Consider the following 20306-nt stretch of genomic DNA (forward strand, 5'->3'; position numbering starts at 1 on the left):
CTCTCTGCACCCGGCCGTCCTGAAACCGCCGAGGGTGAACCAACTGTACCTACCTGACACTGGGGGACCCCTGAGTCCATGCCCGGAATTTCAACTCTGCCAGTCGAGTACTTACCCTTAAACCGCTAACTTCATTTTCCTCATAGGGTAACATTGACTGGCTTTTTCTTCAAAAATCTTCTAAGTGTGAACTTTTCAAAACTGCAAAAATTCACCAAAAATCAGCCAAGTGATAAAAACGAATTTACTCACCTGCTCCTAGGTGAGCTCCCAGTGCTGGATCTTGGTGCCCAGCCCTGACCCTGAAAAGTGTTCACAACTATACTTACCTCTAACTCATTTTTCTCCCATAGTAAACCATTGTCTGCTTTTCTGTGAAATTTCTTCTAAGTGTCTATTTTTGCAAATTTGAAATATTCTTTTAAAATCGTACCATTTCTGCAAACGAAATTACTTACCTGCTTTTGATAAGGACCCCAGTCCTGGGTCTAGGTACCCAGTCCTGGATTACTAAAGTAACGATAAAGTACTCTACCTGCAATTTGAATTTCTTGCCATAGAGATCCATTGAAGTGCTAACTTTTGAAATAGCTAAATATTATTTAAAAATCATTAGTTATTAAGTCGACTTTCATCACTTGATTCTGAATACTGACCCAAGGCTGGTTCTAGGAGCCAGACCTGGAATTCCAAAAGTAATCTGAAAAGTAATTTATTACAAATAACCTGAATTTACCATTGAGCTCAATGCATTGTTATGTTTAGGAAATAGGATTGTTTCTTGCAACCAACTGTGACTGTTTACACGAATTTATTGTTTAAGACAAAAGTATTTATATTCAACCTCTCATTCTGAGAAAGTATATTTTTACCCCCTTTGTGGTTCTAAAAATAAAACCAGCATATATTTTATATATATAAACCATTGGCCTAGAGTTCAGTTATTGAGTGTGTGAAACCATTTGCTGACTGAGTGTGTACAATAAATGCTTTACACTGTCCTCTGGTACTGCCTTACTGCTCGACCAAGCTACCACTTTTGAGAGTAAGGTCATACCTAACTTTGACCTCAGCCTCTGGGGGACTGTGGACTCTGTACACCCTGTACCTATTAGGGAACAGTATATACAGAGCCACTTTCTCACAGAATTTGCACACACACCCTGTAGAAGAGGATTTCCTCATGGACACTTTTGCCCCATCTCAAAGGTCCACTTCCATTCTCCCAATGCTAAAAGGGGTAATCAAACACACTCCTGAAGTGTTTAAAGATCCTGTAAGGGCCAGAGCCATTACCTCCAGGGTGGGGAAAAAAAAAGTACAAATCTGCCCCGACTAACCCTGTTTACATTAAAGGACAACTACCCCTGGATTCCTTAGTAGTCTCCAACGCCAGAAAAACGTCTAACTCCCAAACCACAGGCGATGCTCCACTTCCTGATAAGGAGACAAAATTGTTGGACGCATCTGGTAAAAGAACAATGTCCCAAGCAGCCAACATATGGAGAATTGCCAACACACAAGCTTTGCTGGCTAGCTACGATAGGGCACACTGATGAGCAAGAGACTCTACTACAACATCTTCCAGATCAATATAAAACAAGAGCCAATTATCTCATCCAGGAAGGCAAACTCCTAACTAATACCTCCATTCTTTGCGCTCTTGATGCTGCAGACACAGCATCCCAAGCTATTAATACCAGTGTCCTTTTACGCAGACATGCGTGGCTATGCATTTCAGGCTTTAAATCCGAACTACCATATTAAACCAAATGTTTGACCAGAAACACTTATTTGGGCCTAGTGTAGATTCATCTTTGGAGGAGATGAAAAAAGATACCGACACTGCCAAATCATGGGGAGCTTTGCAATCGCAAGCTCCCCGAAGTTCCTTTCGTCGCTCTCCTTATAGGGGCGCCTCTCAAGGCTTTAACACTGACAACCCCTCCACCCAGACCTCATCTACCAGAGTACCATAGGCTATTACAGAGGAGGCTACAGGGGCAAGAACAACAAGGGTAGAGGAAAAACTACCAATACGCGCACTGCCTCCACCCCCAAACAATGACTTCCCTCCACTCCCCCCCGGACCACTCTACTCAGGTCGGGTGAATATTGCTATAGTTCCTACCTGCCTGGAACACCATTACCACAGATAGGTGGTTGAGGCAAATCATCCAATCCGGTTATTGCCTAGAACTCACTTCAACTACACCCCCCCCCCCCCCCCCACATACCACCCAGGCAGCGCCCAATGTCAACAGAGCACTTAACGCTCTTAAAACAAGAGGTGCTTTCCCTCCTACAAAAACATGCAATGGAACCTGCATCACCAAAACCCAGGGGTTTATTCCCTGTACTTTCTTATTCCAAAGAAGGACGGAACCCTGAGACCCATCTTGGACCTCAGACCATTAAACCTCTACATACAATCAGACCACTTTCATATGATTACTCTTCAAAAGGTCCTTCCTCTACTCAAACAAGGAGACTTCTTTGCCACCTTCGATCTCAAGGACGCCTACTTCCACATTCCCATTCACCCTGCTCACAGGAAATATCTCCGGTTTGCAGTCGACGGTCAGCCTTACCAGTTCAAGGTTCTCCCATTCGGAGTCACCACAGCACCCAGTGTCTTCAAAAAACTTCTGGCAGTGGTAGCAGCCCACTTAAGAAGACAACAAATCCATGTCTTCCCATATTTGGACAACGGGCTCATAAAAGCCAACTTGCATACCCAGTGTGTAAATCACATGCACAACACAGTCCAGCTACTTCACGACTTCGGGTTTACCATGAACCTCACAAAGTCTCACCTCCAACCGTCCCACATCCAACAATATTTAGGTGCCACAACAGACACCTCAAAAGGCCTTGCATATCCTAGTCCAGACAGGATAGCAAGCAGGCAAACCCTTATAACAAAATTCCAGTTGCAACACTAACTTGCAGCTCGAGTGTTCATGCAGCTAATAGGGATGATGGCCTCTTGTATGTTCATAGCACCTCATGCAAAACTCCAGATGCGCCCCTTACAGGAATGCTTGGCACGTCAGTGCAACCAAGCTCAAGGTAAGCTAACAGATCTGGTGTTGGTGGACGGCCGCGCACATCGCTCTCTGCAGTGGTGGAACACCCAAAACCTTTCCAAAGGGCGACCGTTCCTAGAGCCGTTCCACAGATTGTGCTAACAGCAGACGCATCGCTCACCGGCTGGGGAGCTCATCTACCTCATCACACCATACAGGGCACATGGACACCTCAGAAAAGACTACTCCACATCAACCATTTGGAATACTAGCAATCTTTCTGGCATTAAAATAATGCCAGAAACAGATATCAGGCAAAGCTGTCTTGGTCCGCACTGACAATATGACCGCAATGTACTACTTACAAAAACAGGGGGGGGATGCACTCTCCGCAGCTCTCAACTAGCACAGAGCATATGGAGGTGGGCTTTTTCTCAAAACCTATTCCTTTTAGCCCAACATCTTCCAGGAATTCAAAATCACATGGCAGATCTGTTAAGTCGTCAGACACAACAGATTCACGAGTGGGAACTTAATCCACAAGTTCTTCAACCGTTTTTGCAAATGTGGGGGCAGCCAGAGATAGATCTCTTCGCCACACATTACAACACAAAATGTCCAAGCTTGGCCGCCAAATATCCACACCCATTGTCCAAAGGCAACGCGATATGGATGAATTGGTCAGGCAGATTTGCATACGCTTTTCCAGCCTCTCCCACTCATTTCATTAGTGGTGCGCATGCTGCAACAACAGTCACTTACACTGATCCTAGTTGCTCCAACATGGGCCAGACAACCATGGTACACAACATTGCTAGAACTATCAGTAGTCCCGCACCAAAAACTACACCTCTCTCCACACTTCTTAACACAGAACCATGGAGAGATCAGACATCCAGATCCAGCACAGCTTAACCTGGTGATCTGGCTTCTGAAGTCCTAGAATTTGGTTACCTCAGCCTTCCACCTGATTGTATGAATGTTATCAAAGTGGCTAGGCGCCCCACCACTAGAGCCTGCTATGCAGTCAAGTGGAAAAGATTTGTTATATACTGTAACAACACCACCATCAATCCTTTAGATGCCTCCACTCAACACGTCATATGTTACCTGCTGCATCTTCAAAGATGTAATCTAGCATACACATCGATTAGATTACATCTCGCTGCCAAAGCAGCTTACCTACAAAACAGACATCTATCATTGTTCAGGGGACCTGCCATTAAAGCATTTATGGAAGGCCTTCAAAGAATAATTCCTCCCAGTGTACCACCCTCGCCAGTGTGGAATCGAAACATCGTCCTCCATTCAAACCTCTGCATAAATGCGAGCTACAATTTCTTAAATGATAAGTCGCTTTCCTTAGAAGAGTCAATGAGCTACAGGCACTAGCTATTCAAGAACCATTTGTTTACAACTCCATCATAACAAAGTTGTTCTCAGGACAAATCCCAAATTCCTTCCTAAAATTATCTCTTCCTTCCATTTCAACCAATCTGTTGAGTTGCCAGTGTTCTCGCAACCACAAACCGTAGCAAAAAGAGCTCTTCATACACTAGACGTAAAAAGAGCACTCCTTTACTATATTGCCAGAAAAAAACCTTTTCGGAAAGTCTGGGATTGCAAGGTGGATTGTCAAATGTATACAAATTTGCTATCACAAAGCAAAACGTACACTATCTATTTCCCCCTAAAGCCCACTCTACCCGCAAAATAGCTGGGGAGGCAGGTGGGAGTGTGTGAATCTGCTGCTCTACATGCCAAGAACAGATGAATACTGGTAAGTAGCATTTTCCTTCTCCAACGTTGGAAACAGAGGGTCATTCATTCCATTCCATTCTATTCTCACTCTAGTGCTTTGAAATCTGAGCTACGGTGGCCTCTAGGGAGGAAAGTAAGAGCGAATTCTTCCACCTCATTGGCTGAAGTCAGGGTTGCCTCAAATGAGGTGAATGTTTTTCTAAACAAATTCTTGTGTTCAGGCTTATGGCCATTTTTAACACTGGCTACTACTATTTAAGTGTTCTTGGGATTCCCAGCCTAACTACTGGGAGTGATTCAAGCATGTGAATTCATGAAAGATTCCAAAGTTTGAGAACTGGAATTATAGGTAGCTAGTTTCTTGTATCGATTCTGCTGTAAAGCAGATAGTAGAGCAGGCCTCCATCTGGAATCTTCTTCAGTGTTTTCATTGATGTATTATCCCTCCTGTCTCGCTTTTTTCTTTTTTTGTGGGGAGGTGAGGGGGGAGACGGGCTTGCTATTATATTCTGTGCTTATAATTCTCAATGGTGAGCCCCAGAAGGAGAAACGTATTTTTTTTTTTTTACCTGTAATCCTAGTTCTTCTTAGGGGGGATCTTTTTTTAAATCATAGGCAACCCACCCTCCTCCAAGCAGAATGGATAAAGATAATTAATGTTCTCTGTGTAATTCTATCCCTTACTTAAAGAATAAAACAATAACTAAGGTAATAGCCCTCTACAAGGAGTGATGGTATAGTGAAGGTCTTGGAATCCTTAAAGGCACAGTCACTTTTCAGCTTGTATGGCTATATTTTCCTGATTCCTTTCCCTTCGTTCACTTTAAAAAGGTTTGTGGAAGAGGTGACATTTATACTTTTTAACAATATTTTCATTTTTTTTCTTTTTTCTTTTTTTTTCTTTTTTTTTTTTTTTCCTGGGCGGGTATCTATCCAACAGTCCGGAGCCCACAGCGTTGAAATCCCCTCCCACTACCAGCATTCCCCCCGGGAGAGTCAGCAAAGCCCTGCCCAGTTCAGCAAGTGTGGAGGCCTGCAGGGCCGGCGGGACATAAACCGAGACCAAAACCAAAGTCCTTCCTTCCCACCGCCCCGCCACCGCCACAAACCTCCCCCTATCGTCAACAATGGTGGAGTCCACCTCAAAAGGCAACGATGCTCTAACCAGGATGCCCGCACCCCTGGACCCAGAAGAGAATCCCGAGTGTGCAATGAATTTATACCCCTTCCTATTCAAGGCATAGCACATATTACCTATGAGATGCGTCTCCTGCAGCAGGACAACATCTGGCATTGAGCGTTTCAAAAATTGCAAAACAATCCCCCTCTTGATGCGATCCCCCAAACCATTAACATTCCAGCTTATAACACTTAAGCCCCTACCCCCCATCCTCAAACGGAAAGAGGCCCACCCCACACCCGAGGAGCCACCATGGAACAGCCCTGAGGATAATCATCATGCCTTGCAGAAATAAACCCCCCAACAACAAACTCAAAATCCCCCAAAACTCCCCCCACCCTGCACCCCTGCTGCAGCTTACAAAGCCCCCCCAACTTGCAGTGTGCCTGTCGCCCTACAAAAACAAAAAATCTACAAAAAATACCCTAAGGGAGGAAAAGAGCACCCCTCGTCCTCCCGCAACCCTCCACAGTTACTGCACTCTGTTCGAATCTTCAAGTATGGTCAAATCAAGTCAGGCCGGCTCTGAGATCTCAGCCCTGTCCATCCCGGCCACTGTCTCCATGCTCGGCTGTGTCATCCCCCGTCCGTCGCCGGGGCAAAGCGTCCAGCCATTCGTCGGCCATAACAGGAGAGTCAAAAAAGAATGTCCGATCCTCATGCACCACCCGTAGTCTGGCAGGGAAAAGCATGGCATACTTCAGATCCAGTTCCCGAAGTCTCCGCTTCACCCCCAGGAAGCTCTGTCTCTGTCTCTGCACCTGCTGGGTGAAGTCCGGATAAAAATTCACCGATGCATTCTGGAAGGGGACTGGGCCCGTCACCCTCTAAGCTTGCAGGATAGCGTCCCGATCTCGAAAATGAAAGAGCCGGGCGACAATCGGCCGCGGCGGGGCACCCGCCTTGGGCCGCCCGCCCGGCACCCTATGGGCCCTTTCCACCGCAAAAAACTTTCCAAGGCCCTTAGGCTTCAGATGATTGAGGACCAAATCCTCCACAAGCAGGTCCGCCGAAGCCTCATCCGAAGACTCCGGGACCCCGATGACGCGCACATTGTTGCGCCTGGCCCGGCTCTCGAAGTCCTCCAGCCGGCGGGCGGCGAGGTAACTCTCGGCCCTCAGCTTCCGAACCTCGGTCTGCAGATCCGCAACATCATCAGTGAGGCCCGTGGTCTTGTGGTCCAGGTTCTTAACGCGCTCGTTCGTCTTGCCCAGGTCCGAGCGGATCAGATTGACATCTACCAGGATGGCATCCACCTTATGCGCCAGGGCCTCGAACTGTCTCCCCATCGAGGTCTGCATCCCGTCGAGCGCGCCCATGACATCCTGTAGGGAGAGCTCCGGTGTCCCAGGCGAGTCCTCCTTCTGGGCATCCGGCGCCTGGCTCGATCCACTCGGCGATGCTTTCAGGAGGGCGTAGCGGTCCATACTGTTGACTTGGGAATACGTTCCCCGCCTGGTGGACTTAGTCTTCAGCCGATCCCCTTCTGCTTTGCCCGACATAATGGACTCCGGGCAGTCCAGTGCAGTTAAGACTGTTCCCTCTCAGAGAGAGGGATAAGGAGTGAGCAGCCTGCCGAGCGTCCTTGGGGTAATAAAGCCACCCAGAGCTCTACAGTGTCCGGGCAGACAAAGGGAACGAAATCGAAAGTGAAAGTGCGAGGACCTCCGTCCGACAGTTCACACCTCGCCAGGCCGTTGTTGATCAACTAGGAGTCGGGCATCCTGCCAACTCTAGCCCCTGGCATCCCCGGGAGTTAGGCCGCAATCTTCCGCCAGTCGTAAGTCCGGTTCCCGATGGGCGATCCGACCGCGGGTAGCATCAATCGCCTCCCTGACAACTCAGCAACACGGTGCCATGCATACCATCAGGATTAGAGACAGGATAGTCGACGGAGGGCGCGAGGGTCTCGGGAGCTCTAAGCTCACGCGGCCATCTTGGTCAAGCGCTAGGCTCCTCCCCTGTATTTTCATTTTTTTAAAGCAAAAGAGTGAAATTGGCTATCTAGCCTGCTTTTGTGTCACATAAAGATTTAACACTGAAATGTACATTTGGAAGAAGTGCCTGGTGTGACAGTTCAGTGCTGTAATTTCAATAGTGATTCCCCTGTAGGAGAATTAGGATTACAGAAAAACAATTACGTTTGAACTGCTTGCAAACCCTGCCAACAGTCCAAATTCATTTAAAATGGAGTATTTCAGCATAGGACTACATATTTGATTTTGCTTCCTATCTGCTTTTTCATATCCTTTTGTTTTGGTGCCATGAAGCAGACTATCTGTATATTGGTGGTATAAAATCGCCCAAATTAAGAATTTTTGTGATATGTTGATTGAAAATGTGCTACCCTTTACATAACTTTTTAACTTTATTTTAGGCAGCTGATTTACAATTATCCTGAACAATTGTTTGCTGCTGCCGGGGTCATGGCAATAGAACATGCAGATTTTGCTGGAGTAGAACGCCTGGCTCTAGTTACAGGTATGGAATTAGGATGTGTTATACCATGAAGGTTAAATGACTGGATGCGTTGACAGTGAATTACCCTAAATTACTTCTTTTTAAGAGTGTGGTTTTTCATAGCTTTATAGTTGTTTATACCTGCATGTTTCCCCCTATAGCCAGAATCGCATATATATCTTGTTAGTTGACTGAGCTCCATAAAACTTTCTTTATTTAAAACCTTTAGAATAAATGCCACGGAAGTGTAGTTTTTCTTTTATTTATAAATTAACAATTTCAACCAAAAAGACCGTACCTAACCCTTGGCTGCTGAGGCTTTTCCATCCTCTGTGCCGAACCCTTTTTTTTTTTTTTTTATAATTGAGGTACTTTGCACTTAAGCCTTCGTTAGTTATTTTACACAAAAAGTATTCAGGACGGCTATCTGTCCTTTTCCCCCCTTCTGCTGGGGATTATAAATGTACCAGAATTGTGGATTTCCCTGGAGGGAGCAGGGAAAATAGCCAAAATATGGCAACATTTATCTTTTAAGAATGGGCCAAAAATTGCTGCGCAAAAAAGTTGTGTTTTTTTGCCTGCAAGTGCCATCAACAAAGGTTTGCTTTGCTAAGATCACCATCTTCCCAGAATTCAAGCAGAGAAAAATACAAAAACTGGGATTTTATTTTGTGTTAATCCATTTTTCCTTTTTAATTTTTTTTTTTTATTTCTACCTAGTTGTAGTTTGTGAAACAAGAGTGTAACTTGTGTGTGATCCTAAAAAGCAAGTATTTCTGAATTGTTGAGAGAATTCGGAATTTGATAGGAGGAGAAACAAATTGTTGACATCAAAAGTAATGTAACGAAAATGAGACAAACTGAGTAGGAAAGATTTTATCTGTCATTTTATTTGCTCCGATGGCTTGAATGCAAAAGTAGTATGCAGATATGTCTGGCACACCCTTGTGGGGGTGCACTGATGTGTTTTGTTGGTTTGCCAAAAACACACAATACCAGTGCTAACCGCTTAGCTGCTGTTTATATTTTATTGTGTATCAGCCATGCATCAGTTCATATGGTAACATCCAATGAAGGAAAAAGGAGCACGATGCAACCCTTTGCATTTTCAAAATTTGTCCTTGATAGAAACACTGGTTATTTGTACTCCTCTGAATTTTGGCTTCTTCAGTCTATTGTGTGATTTAGAGGGTATTGTTCAAGATGTGTTTTCGTACACACTTACATTTGGGAGCCAAGAACGGAGAGAAATTCAATTGATTACAAACAACTATTGTGTGTTCTCACTTCTTCCAATGAAAAACGGCACCCCATTTTTGTGGGTGGTCTATCTGCAACAGAAATGAGTGCTAAGTGGAGACCTCAACATTTTGCCTTGAACTTTCACCAACTCTGGCAGTGTGAATAGCTGTGGTATTGTGGCCTAGGCTCGACAGCCACAAAGAGAAATCTAGAAACCCAGGCATTTCTGAAAACTAGTCCCCCAGGGAAGTTCAGGGGGTTGTGACTGGCATGGATCTCACTACGTTTTCTAACCCAAAATGATCTGTAATACCCATTCTTTGTCTAGAATCACAGGTATTCCTCACATTCCTGTGAGGTAAAGTTCAGGGATCTATAAAAGTTTTAAGACACACTGTTGCCACACCTCTCTTCATACAGGTACTTGTGGTGGGTACTGATATAATTTAAATGACATGAATGTCTCGTCCTCCACAATGAAAGGGTTAAGATGGCCATGATGGTGGAATGATTAAATAGAGTTGGTGAAGGCGATTGGTGGAGCATGGGACAGTACGTTGATATGAAAACAGTTAAATATTTCTTCATTACATGTCTTATTGTCATACTTAATGTTTGTGATTCAAATTTTGTTTTCAAAATTTTTATTTTTCAAAAAGGAATTCTTGATCATGCTGCATACATTGACCCAAAGTAGTGATACTCGATGTATTTGGTCTTTTTATAGGTGGTGACATTGCTTCAACATTTGATCATCCAGAATTGGTAAAATTGGGAAGTTGTAAGCTTATTGAAGAAGTTCTGATTGGGGAAGACAAGCTCATTCACTTCTCAGGTGTAGCTATGGGTAAGTGTTAGCTGTTCACAATTTTAAGTGATTTAATTACTCAGATGCATCTTTCGCAGCAACCTAAATTTCCACATAGACTACCTTTATGACCGACACTGCACATATCCTCAATAGTATGAGCAGCCTCGGATTGACCCAGGTCGTCCACGACCCAACGCGCGCGCACACACACGCACATGCACACACACACCCGCACACACCCCCATACCCCCCACCCCCCATACCCACCCACCCCCATACCCACCCCCACACCCCCACACACACACACCCCCACACACACCGCCACATACACGACCCAATTTTCACCTCCAGAAACTGCATCAAATACAGTCATGTCACAGAACTCTCATGGACTGATAAACTCCATCGTCCGCTTCAGCTTCTCCAGCCCCCGCACCTCCACCCCTAAGATGACCAATGCCCCCCATCCGAGATGGAACAAAATCCGAGACCAGCTGGGCGAATGCCCTCAACACCTCCAACCCTGCTACTGCCATCAACCTGAAAAATTGCACAGAAAGCATTGTCCTCATCAAGAGCAACATCCAGATCAAATACTCTAAAAAGGCTAGTTGGTACAACCAATAACTCAGAACAGTTAAAAGAAACAGCTAACCATTGGAGAGGAAATGGCGCACCAGCAAGAACACTTCCAACAGGGCAGCCTCCAAGACCCCCCTCAACCTCTACCACCGCCTGATGAGGGGAACAAAGAAGACAACCATTGCCGCACACGTTGAAACTGGCGCCAACAACAAAAAGGAACTTTTCAACATGGTTAAGTTCTCCAACTGGGCTGCCACCGAAATCATCATCACAGCCTCACAGGAGCTGTGCCACAACCTCACACACTTCTTACACAAGTTCGCAATCCTATACAAAAACTTCAAACCCCAACCCACACCTACAGACTTCCTCGACCGATACGCCACCACTGTAACTGACATGAACCACACACTGACCACCTGGAACATCCTTTACACCCAGGACACCTCCTGCACAATGAAATCCATCCACTTGGGAGATCCCACAGACCCATGTCCGTACCACATCTTCAACCTCGGAAACCAAAGGATCGACCAGGAACTCGCCATTCAACACCTCTATCACCACTGCAACATTTCCCAACGCCTAGAAACACGCCAAAGTCAGACCACTACTCAAACTCTCCCCTGACCACAGTGAACTCAAAAACTACAGGCCAATCTCCTTGATCCCATTCCCAGCCAAGGTACTGGAAAAGATGACCAACAATCAACTCATGGCACACCTGCAGCACAACCAGCTACTCTGCGCCTCCCAATCTGACCTCTGCAGCAATTACAGCACCAAAGCTGCCCTGATCGCAGCCACCTGACGACATCCAAACCCTCCTTGACCAAGGAGAAACAGCAGCTTTGATCCTCCTTGACCCCTCTGCAGCCTTAGACATTGTATCCCACTACATGCGGATTGAAAGACTCCAAAGAGAGGTGCTCAGATGGATCATCTTCTTCCTCACTGGAAGAACCCAGAGGATCCACCTCTCACCTTTCACCTCTGAACCCAAGGAGGTCACCTGCTGTAGGAACCTGGCTCTGTATATACTATACCAAAGTAAGGTATAGTGTGCACAGAGCCTAGTGAATCCCCAGAGGCTCAAGTAGATAATAGTAAAAGCTCTATTTGTCGTAGTGTGGTCGAGCAGTTGGGCTTATCAGAGGGCTGTTGTTGGAACTCAGGACCTGTTTGCAGTGTCCCTCCACTTTTTGCCTAATTTAAGAACCCTAGATGCTGGTTTTCAGACCCCGAGAGGGCCCTGGGCTCTGCTAGGCAGGACCAGTGCTATGGTAAAAACACACTTAAAATACAATGAAAACACCTACATACACTATGAGTCCGGGTACCCCTATGATTGGCATGACCTCCCCTATAAGGCTCTAGTACATAATAGGGCAGGGGGATTATAACTTCCTTTAAGTCCCTAGTATATAATCGGGCATGTCGGTTTAAAGGCCAGCAGTCCCTTTGTTGTTTGGAGTACTTACAAATTATTAACCTACAATATTTTGACATATTAGCTGCCCCAGGGTCTCCCCTGCTTCGATGAAGTGATAAGTGGTACCTGGGTTGAAGAGCCATTATGGGAGGAGAGGATTCTGCTGCATAGGAATGCCAGAGCAAGGGGGAGTGGTCATAAACGATGAGTTAAAGTGTGGAGGTGGCGCACAGAAGCCAGGCCCACCTACATCCCATCCTTTGAACCCAGACAGATGGCAGACTTAAGGAAGGAATGTGCCTGTCAGGGGGAGGGAGACTAACGAGATGAGCCATGCTGGAGGTTGGTTTAGCCAGCTCTTGCCTCTCTGCTGAGACTTCAGCCATATTAGATTTTGGAGAAATTTTGTTTTCTGGGAGACCATTGTGCCATACTTCGAAGGAAATGGTCATGCTCCAGGGTGGTGCCACGCACCTCATTGGACAGGGGTCCTCTCCTGTGTGACCTCAGCGAACACTGAATAAGTATCTGAGATGGGCAGTGCCTCTCAGATCTGCTGCTTGAAACTACAGAAGGGGAGCCATGTTAGAAGTTTGATTTGCCCCAACCAAGCCCTGCGACTGACTGCACCTGCAGCACAATCTGGAACCACAGCCTTGTGGATCAAACCTCCTTCAAGAGGACTAAAGAGTGGACTCCCTGCAAGCAACAGGTTAACAATGCTCACCTGGACCATCACCACCAAGAATCCTCAGTCTGGAGGGACGCAAGTGGATTTGTAAGGGTTTTAGCCAAGTGGATTGTGGGAATTGAAGTCCCAATCTTTCCAGGACCATTGTGGAGCTTCCAGACCCTTAGAGTAGGCTTTGGACACTGTGGGACCCTCAAAGGAATTTCAGAAAGAAGTTCCAGAAGTTTGGAGAACTTTGGAGTAACTTTGAAAAAATAAGTGGACTGACTCAACCTGGCCAGCCAAACCGGCGACCCTCAACTGCGTACCAGCCTGCCCTCCAGGTTAGTCCTGCTGAAAAGCTCAGAAGATCTGACTTCCAGAGTTTGAGCGGTAGGTGGTCCAAACCCAAGCTGGCAAATCCCTCACCGAATCTGGCCTGGTGAAGAGCATCGAGGAACCCTGGGAGAAAAAGCTCTAAAGGTTTTAGTCAGAACGTAGTAAAAGTGACCAGGACCAACCGCGAGAGCCTGGCTGCCCACCTTCAACCGCGAGCTGGCCTGCATCTTTGGTTTGTCCTGCTGGAACGCTCTTTAGGTCTGACTTCCATAAGTTTGACCGGGAGCTTGTCGCAAGGCAAGCCGGCAAACCCTCACTAAATCCGGACTGGCTGAGCACTTCAAGGGACCCCAGAAGAAAAAGCCCCAGAAAAGTTTCTAAGTCAGGAGGTAAAAACTTTGACAGAGGCCTACCGCGAGGGGTAGCTGCTCAGCGCTCCATCGTGGTCGGCCTGAAACTTGACTTTGTCCCGGTCTAGCGCGACCAGATATCCTAATAGGCTCTATAGGTTTTTATGTGCCAGATAGTGCTAAATCTTTCAAATTAATGTTTCCCTACGTTGTATTTTTTGGTGTCATTTTAAAGCGAAAAATATGTTCGAGGCATATGAGCTGTAGATCATATGCTTTTGCATAGGACACCATCTAGTGTTGGGTCCGGATGTTTACACTTTTTCTTCGAAGAAGTCTTTCTAGTCACGAGGTAGGTGACTCCTCCTTTGGGTGATGGTGAGCATGGACATCGACTCCATTGTTAGATTGGTTTTTTTTTCTGCCATCGGGTTCGGATGTGTATTGTTGCGCTCTGGTTCGGCACCATTTCTTCGGGCCCCCTTTGACGCGCAATCCACTACCCTCGGGGTATTGTTTATCGATCGCGTTCCCATTCTCCGCGTATCGTTTGCTCTCAAACCTTCGATCGAAACATTCAAGGTAGGCCGTTGGGCCTACCCGCGCCAAGATTGGTAGCAGCTGAAGGAACGGATTCCGTTCAAGTTATGCCCAGGGTATCGCGCTAAGTTTCTGCACACCGACTTTTGCCTATCCCCGGAACACGACGAGAAACACTGCGAAGCTTGTCGGTATTTCCGGTCAAAGAAACGTCACGAAATGTACCAACAAAGAGACTCTGCGCCGGACCTCCCCGAAGACGAGTCCAAACTCGAAGAAACGCAAGCGCAGGAAGCCGAAATGGAAGAACACATCTCCGTGTCCGAAGCAGACTCCGATGCCCTCACACCGGAAGAACAGATCGTGAGTAAAGAGACTTCCTTCCCCTACCATCTCCTTCATAAAAAGGCTCCGGTCCCTCCACTGCCTTCGGGCCAAGGTCGGCACGAGAAAAGGTTGAGTGACCCCGCCTTCAGGCTCGGGCTCTACCCATGCCTGTGCCGACCCGAAACCTTCGGCGTAAAAAAAAATACCTTCTGGTTTCTGTGCCACTGTTGAATAAATCAAAACCTTTGGAGCCGAAACCGGCATCAAAAGAAAGTACTGCAACTAAAGAGCCTCGGACCGATAATCCACCTTCGGATCCGAAACAGAAGGAGATCGATATTAGATTATAAACTGGACGTATTCATACCAGACTTCCAGAGAAAAGGAAAATGGGCCTACTAGAAGACTACCACATTCTTCTGAAGAAGACAAATGTGGATACTAATCCTTCTCCACCATATATCCCACCTTCACCCACTAATCCAAATTTACTGATTACACCTACACATTCCCCTCACCGCCATCACCTGACCCACAGGACACAGGGGATGAGGATGGGGATATGGATTAATATGCACCCCAGGATCCTGATCCATGGTATCATTATAATGTCCCTCAACCAGATAATGACCCTGACCTATATCCATCGAGGCCTTCGTTCCCAGATGAAAACATCAGATAGAGACTACTAGCTGCAGTTTCATTCACGTAGAATTAGCCCCAGGCGTGAGACTGGATCCGGAAACTTTTGCCTCAGCGTCTCTGGGCGACATCACGCGACTCCGCCCAGGCATCGTATGTGACGTCAGCGAGGTCACATAAGACCAGCCCCCGTGCGCCTACGACAGTTTTTTCCTTTTCCGCGTGCAACGCGGATCCGTTCCTTGCTGTGGGCCTGTTTAAGGCCCCCTTTCTTCCATTCTTTTTTGGTGGAACCGTGTGCGAATGCCTTCGGGCTTTAAAACTTGCACGTTTTGTCGGCGTCTTATGTCGGCGACGGACCCTCACCTCATTTGCATGTGGTGTTTGGGGGAGGATGACGGCACCTCCGATTGCGCGGCGTGCCAAAAGTTGCAGCCAAAGTCGCGGCGGGAGCGCAGAATGAAACTTCTCGGCACGTCTCTCCAGATCGACGTCCTCCCCTCGGTCTGCTTCAGCGGACGGCTTCAGGTCCGGCAGTGGTCGTCGTCCTCGCCTTTCTCCGATGTCACGTGAGCGTCGCTCCCCGATGGGTAAGTGTCGCAGTTCGTCCCCGGGGGCTGGTCTCCGGCCTACCGGGGGTGTGGACTCTCCGCGGGTGATGTGGCCCCGTGTGTCGTCCTATCCACCGTTTCCCGGTGTTGGGGCATCGAGAGTCCAGATGAAGACTTACGCGGCGGCTTTGCAGACCTCGCTGGCGTCTCCTCCTCCTTCCCCTCCTGGGGCGTTGGCGAATCCCTCGCATTGTGCAGGGCCCTCCGCGGCGGCGCCGGTGGCTCCGGCACCGACTGGGTGGGATCCAGGCTTGGAGGATGTGGTGCTGTTGGGGTAAAGCTCCCCTGGAGCACCTTCAGGCCACGGCGTTTCTACCTCGCCGCAAACCCCTGGGGGGGGGTCCCTGTGGTGTCGCGGGAGGTCGCCGGTGCTCGGGTCGCATCCCCGAGTCCCGCTCAGTTCCTTGGCAGGGTGGTCCTGTCTAAGGCCGAGGTAACGCCGCTACGGCGCTGGCAGCAGCTGGACCGTGCGGAGCCACAGGGGTCAGTGGCCCCTCCTCGTCCCGGTCGAGGGCAGACCCCTCGTCCCTCTCTTGTACCTCCCCACAGGCGGCTGCCTCGTTGGAGGGCGACTCGGAGGCTGTATCGTCCCTGGCGCCGCCACAGGGGTTGCCGGGCGACCTTCGCCTCCGTTCTAGCCCACGGCCGGCGGAGGGCTTCGGGCCCCTCCCCGGGCCCATCCCGTTCCCCCACGCAGGTGGTTGCCTCAGTGGGGGTCGGGCCGGTGCGGCTCCAGCTCTACTCCGGTCCTCTCTCCGGTGCGGGGTGACTTGGAGGTCCCTTGCCCGGCGACGCTGGATGGCGCCGGTGTCCTGCCTCAAGCAGTGGACTCTATGGCTCCGCGCAGGGGTCGTTCTGCGGATTCGTCTTCGGACGCACCTTTTCCAGAGGCAGGCTGCATATTGGTGTCGTCCTCCCCGGAGACTGGTTGCCGTGTGGTGTCCTTTTCACTGGCGTCGAAGGGTGGCTCCCCGCCCTTCCTGAGGCAGGGGTGTTCGTCGGAAGAGCGGCAGGTCCCTCATTCTTCAGCTGCTCCTGACTTCCAGGTCTGGCCCTTGCCCGCTCCGCTTGGCCTCAGGGACGGCCGCCTTAGTATGCAGCCGTCGCCCACAGAGGAGCTGCTTTCTTCACAACGGGGCCCTACGGATGTGGGTGCGGGTGCGGCCTTCGCTCACATGGTGTCCACGGCTGTGGGCATCCTGCGCATAGGTGACCCGGTGGCTCACTTTCCGGGGGACCATCTGTTGGAGGTCCTCCACCAGGGCTCTGGTGGGAGGGAAATCTTGCTTCCCTTTGAAGGTTCGCTCCTTTCTGCCTTGACAGGGGCTTGGTGGCATCCTGCCTCCGGGGATACGGTGCCTCCGCATCTTCTACATCGGCACATTCCGATGCCGCATGACGCGGCGTGCCTGTCCATTCACCCCTCAGCCGCCAGTCCCCTTCTGCGGACTGCTTTTCTCTCCCTGCTGCCCCTATTGGCTCGGCCGTCCAGAGAGGCCCATTGGCTGGACACTTGGGGACGCAACATTTTCGCCTCAACCAGCGCATCCCTGTGGGCCCTTAACACCTTGTGTGTGCTGGCTAGGGCCTCCTCCTGTTTGTAGGACTCGGCTGAGTCTCGGGGGTCTGCAGCATCCCAGGCGTCTGCTCAGGTGGATTTGGGGCACCATGCATTGGACGGCCGGGAGCTTGCGGCGTTTATTCTCCGCTCCGCTCTGGACGTCTGAGGCACTGGGCTGGGCCATGGCTTCCTCAGTCGCTCTCCGTCGCCATGCTTGGCTTCGGGACGGCGTCTTCCCCAAAAATATTCGGGAGAGGCTCATTGAGCTCCCATTTGATGGCAGTCTGTTTCATGCCCCGGCCGACTCTGCCAACCAGAGGCTCTTGGCAGGGCTCAGTCCTCCTCCTACTCCATCCCCTCCTCAGTGACTTCTGAGTTAGGGTTGCTTTTGGGCCTTTTTAGGCCGGCGGTTATGGTTGTAGAGTATGTTTTTCTGGACGTTTACGTCCTCCTTGGGACTTTGGCATTGTTGGCTGCTGAACGGCGCCTTTGTTGTGTGTGAGTTCTGCAGGAGTTGTTGCGCAGACTTGGCCCTGAGATTGGGCCTTCTGCTTTGCTTGGGCTGCTGTTAAGCCTATAGCAGGGTGCTTTTTTTCCCCGTGGTTCTTTTTTTTTCCTCTGCTGCGGAAGTTCTTCCAAAGAGGATTCCCATATATTGGGACTTCAAGTGCCCTATGTGGGGTTATGGTAGCGGTCATATGGCTTGTGCTCTGCTGGAGGGTTCTGGTCGCCTTCGGGTACCTGTTCTCCATGGTGTTTACGTAGGTTGCTTTTGCTTCCTGAGGTCGTGTGCGCGGCCACTCGTGGTGGTGGCCCGGGCCTCTCCTCCTCTCCCTGCTCCCGTTCTGCGGGCTGGGATGTCCCTGTGTGCTCCCTTGCCAGGCGTTGCCTACTTGGTCTTCTTGGGGCCTCGGGCTGTTCTTCTTGCTTCTGGCCTTGTCTGCTGGCATTGTTGTCGGGCAGGCTGCTCTCCATATGGAATGGGCTCGCCTTCTTCTCCTTAGTTTCCTTTGGTCCTCTAGGCTTTTTCTTCTGTCTTCCTGTCTTGGCATTCGGCAGAAGCTATGTTGGTTTGTGGGGGAGTGGGGTGCTTCGGCCTCTCCGTCCTTGCCATTGGTTCCTCTGCTGTGAGTGTATGAGCCTCTTTGGAATTTCTTCCCTCCTACGTTCCCTTGGGGTCGGTGGGGTTCTGATTGTGGGGGTTCTCTTGGCCTGGCAGGGGCGATGTTCTACCTGGTCCACAGATTTGGTCCCCTGTGGGGCCCTCTGTTCTGCTTTGGCTGGTGAGGTCTGTTCGCAGACCCTCCTTCCCAGGGGGTATTGCTACGGTATCTATTCTACGTGAAGGAATCTGCGGCTAGTAGTCTATCAGATGTACGAGTTACTTACCTTCGGTAACGATGTATCTGGTAGAGACTATTCTAGCCGCAGATTCCTTCACGGCCCGCCCTTCCTCCCCTGTTCTGCGAGGACCCTTGGGTTGGTTTTCGGTACTCGCCTCCCGGTGGGGGGCTGTGTCTCCTGTGAGTGCCTTCCTTGTTCTTGACAGGTGGCTCCGTCTGAGGGTGGTTCATTCCTCCCTTGGTTCTTTGGAGGATGGTGTTTCAGTGCGCTGGTGCCCTGCTGCTCTGGCTACTCCAGGTTTGGAGGGGATTGCTTCTATCCTTGTCCTCCCTTCCATTGCTGTCCTCTGGTTTGAGGGTCCTCTGGCCATGTCTTGCCCTTAGGGGTGGTTGCCCTCTAGGTTGGGGTGGCTTGGTGGTTTGTTGCCCCTGCCTGTCTTGGGGACTGGTCCCCTTCCTTGCTTAGGATGAGGGGGTTGGGCTTCCTACGTGTGCCATGTCTTTTATGCCTGTTCTTCCCTTTGGGGCACAGGGATGGAAGGTTGTCTATGTGCGTGCAAGCTGCGCAGGTTTCTGCTTGTTCTTCATTCTTCTTTCCCTGCCCTTGGGGTCTGCGGTGTTGGCACTACCTTTTTGGTGGTGTTAGTCACAGTTTCTTTCCAATTTTTCTGCTCTTCGCACACTGTTCCCATGCTCCCACAGTTTTTTTTATCTGGTGGTTCTGTGTAGTGGTGCTGAAAAGTTCTCCAAAGAAAACTGACGTATTCGCGCCAGGGCGGGTCTTATGTGACCTCGCTGACGTCACTTACGCGGACGCCGCCTGGGCGGAGTCACGTGATGTCGCCCCGGCGCACAGGGATGCTGTGGCAAAAAGTTTCCGGATCCAGTCTCATGCCTGGGTATAATTCTACGTGAAGGAATCTGCGGCTAGAATCGCCACTACCAGATACATCGTTACCGAAGGTAAGTAACTCGTACATTAGGTACATTGAGCTCCTTAATAGGGCCACAGAATATCGTGGAGTAAAGCTTCATAAATGAGTTTGAGGAGGATTTTTTGTTGGAGACACTGAGTTCATCTCAAAGGGCTACACAAACATTGTTAATGTTAAAGGCAATGCTCAAACACACTGAGGATATCTTTAAAGATCCTGTAAGAGTAAGATCATCACTCCCAGGGTAGAGAAAAAATACAAAGATGCACCTAATGACCCTGTGTATATCAAAGGGCAGTTACCCTTCCAATGCTCGTAAGAGAGCGAACTCTCAATCAACAGGGGATGCCCCTCCTCCTGATAAGGAGTCCAAATTATTAGATGCTTCGGGAAAAAGTATAGCCTCACAAGCAGCTAATAATTGGTGCATTGCCAATTACCAAGCATTGTTGGCAAGGTATGATAGAGCTTATTATGACTAACTCAAA

At 49.0% G+C, this 20306-nt stretch overlaps 1 protein-coding gene across 1 annotated transcript in view; it reads left to right on the forward strand.

Moving 5' to 3' along the window:
* The window catches only part of CCT2 (chaperonin containing TCP1 subunit 2), a 284562-nt gene that overhangs the window by 107545 nt on the left and 156711 nt on the right, over positions 1 to 20306 (forward strand). Inside the window, exons 10-11 of the mRNA XM_085653840.1 lie at positions 8348 to 8451; positions 10400 to 10519. Coding sequence (XP_085509966.1) covers positions 8348 to 8451; positions 10400 to 10519 — 224 coding nt within the window. The remainder of the gene's footprint in view (positions 1 to 8347; positions 8452 to 10399; positions 10520 to 20306) is intronic.

The sequence above is a fragment of the Triturus cristatus genome, chromosome 4_1, assembly GCF_964204655.1.
Source record: "Triturus cristatus chromosome 4_1, aTriCri1.1, whole genome shotgun sequence".
Lineage (NCBI taxonomy): Eukaryota > Metazoa > Chordata > Amphibia > Caudata > Salamandridae > Triturus > Triturus cristatus.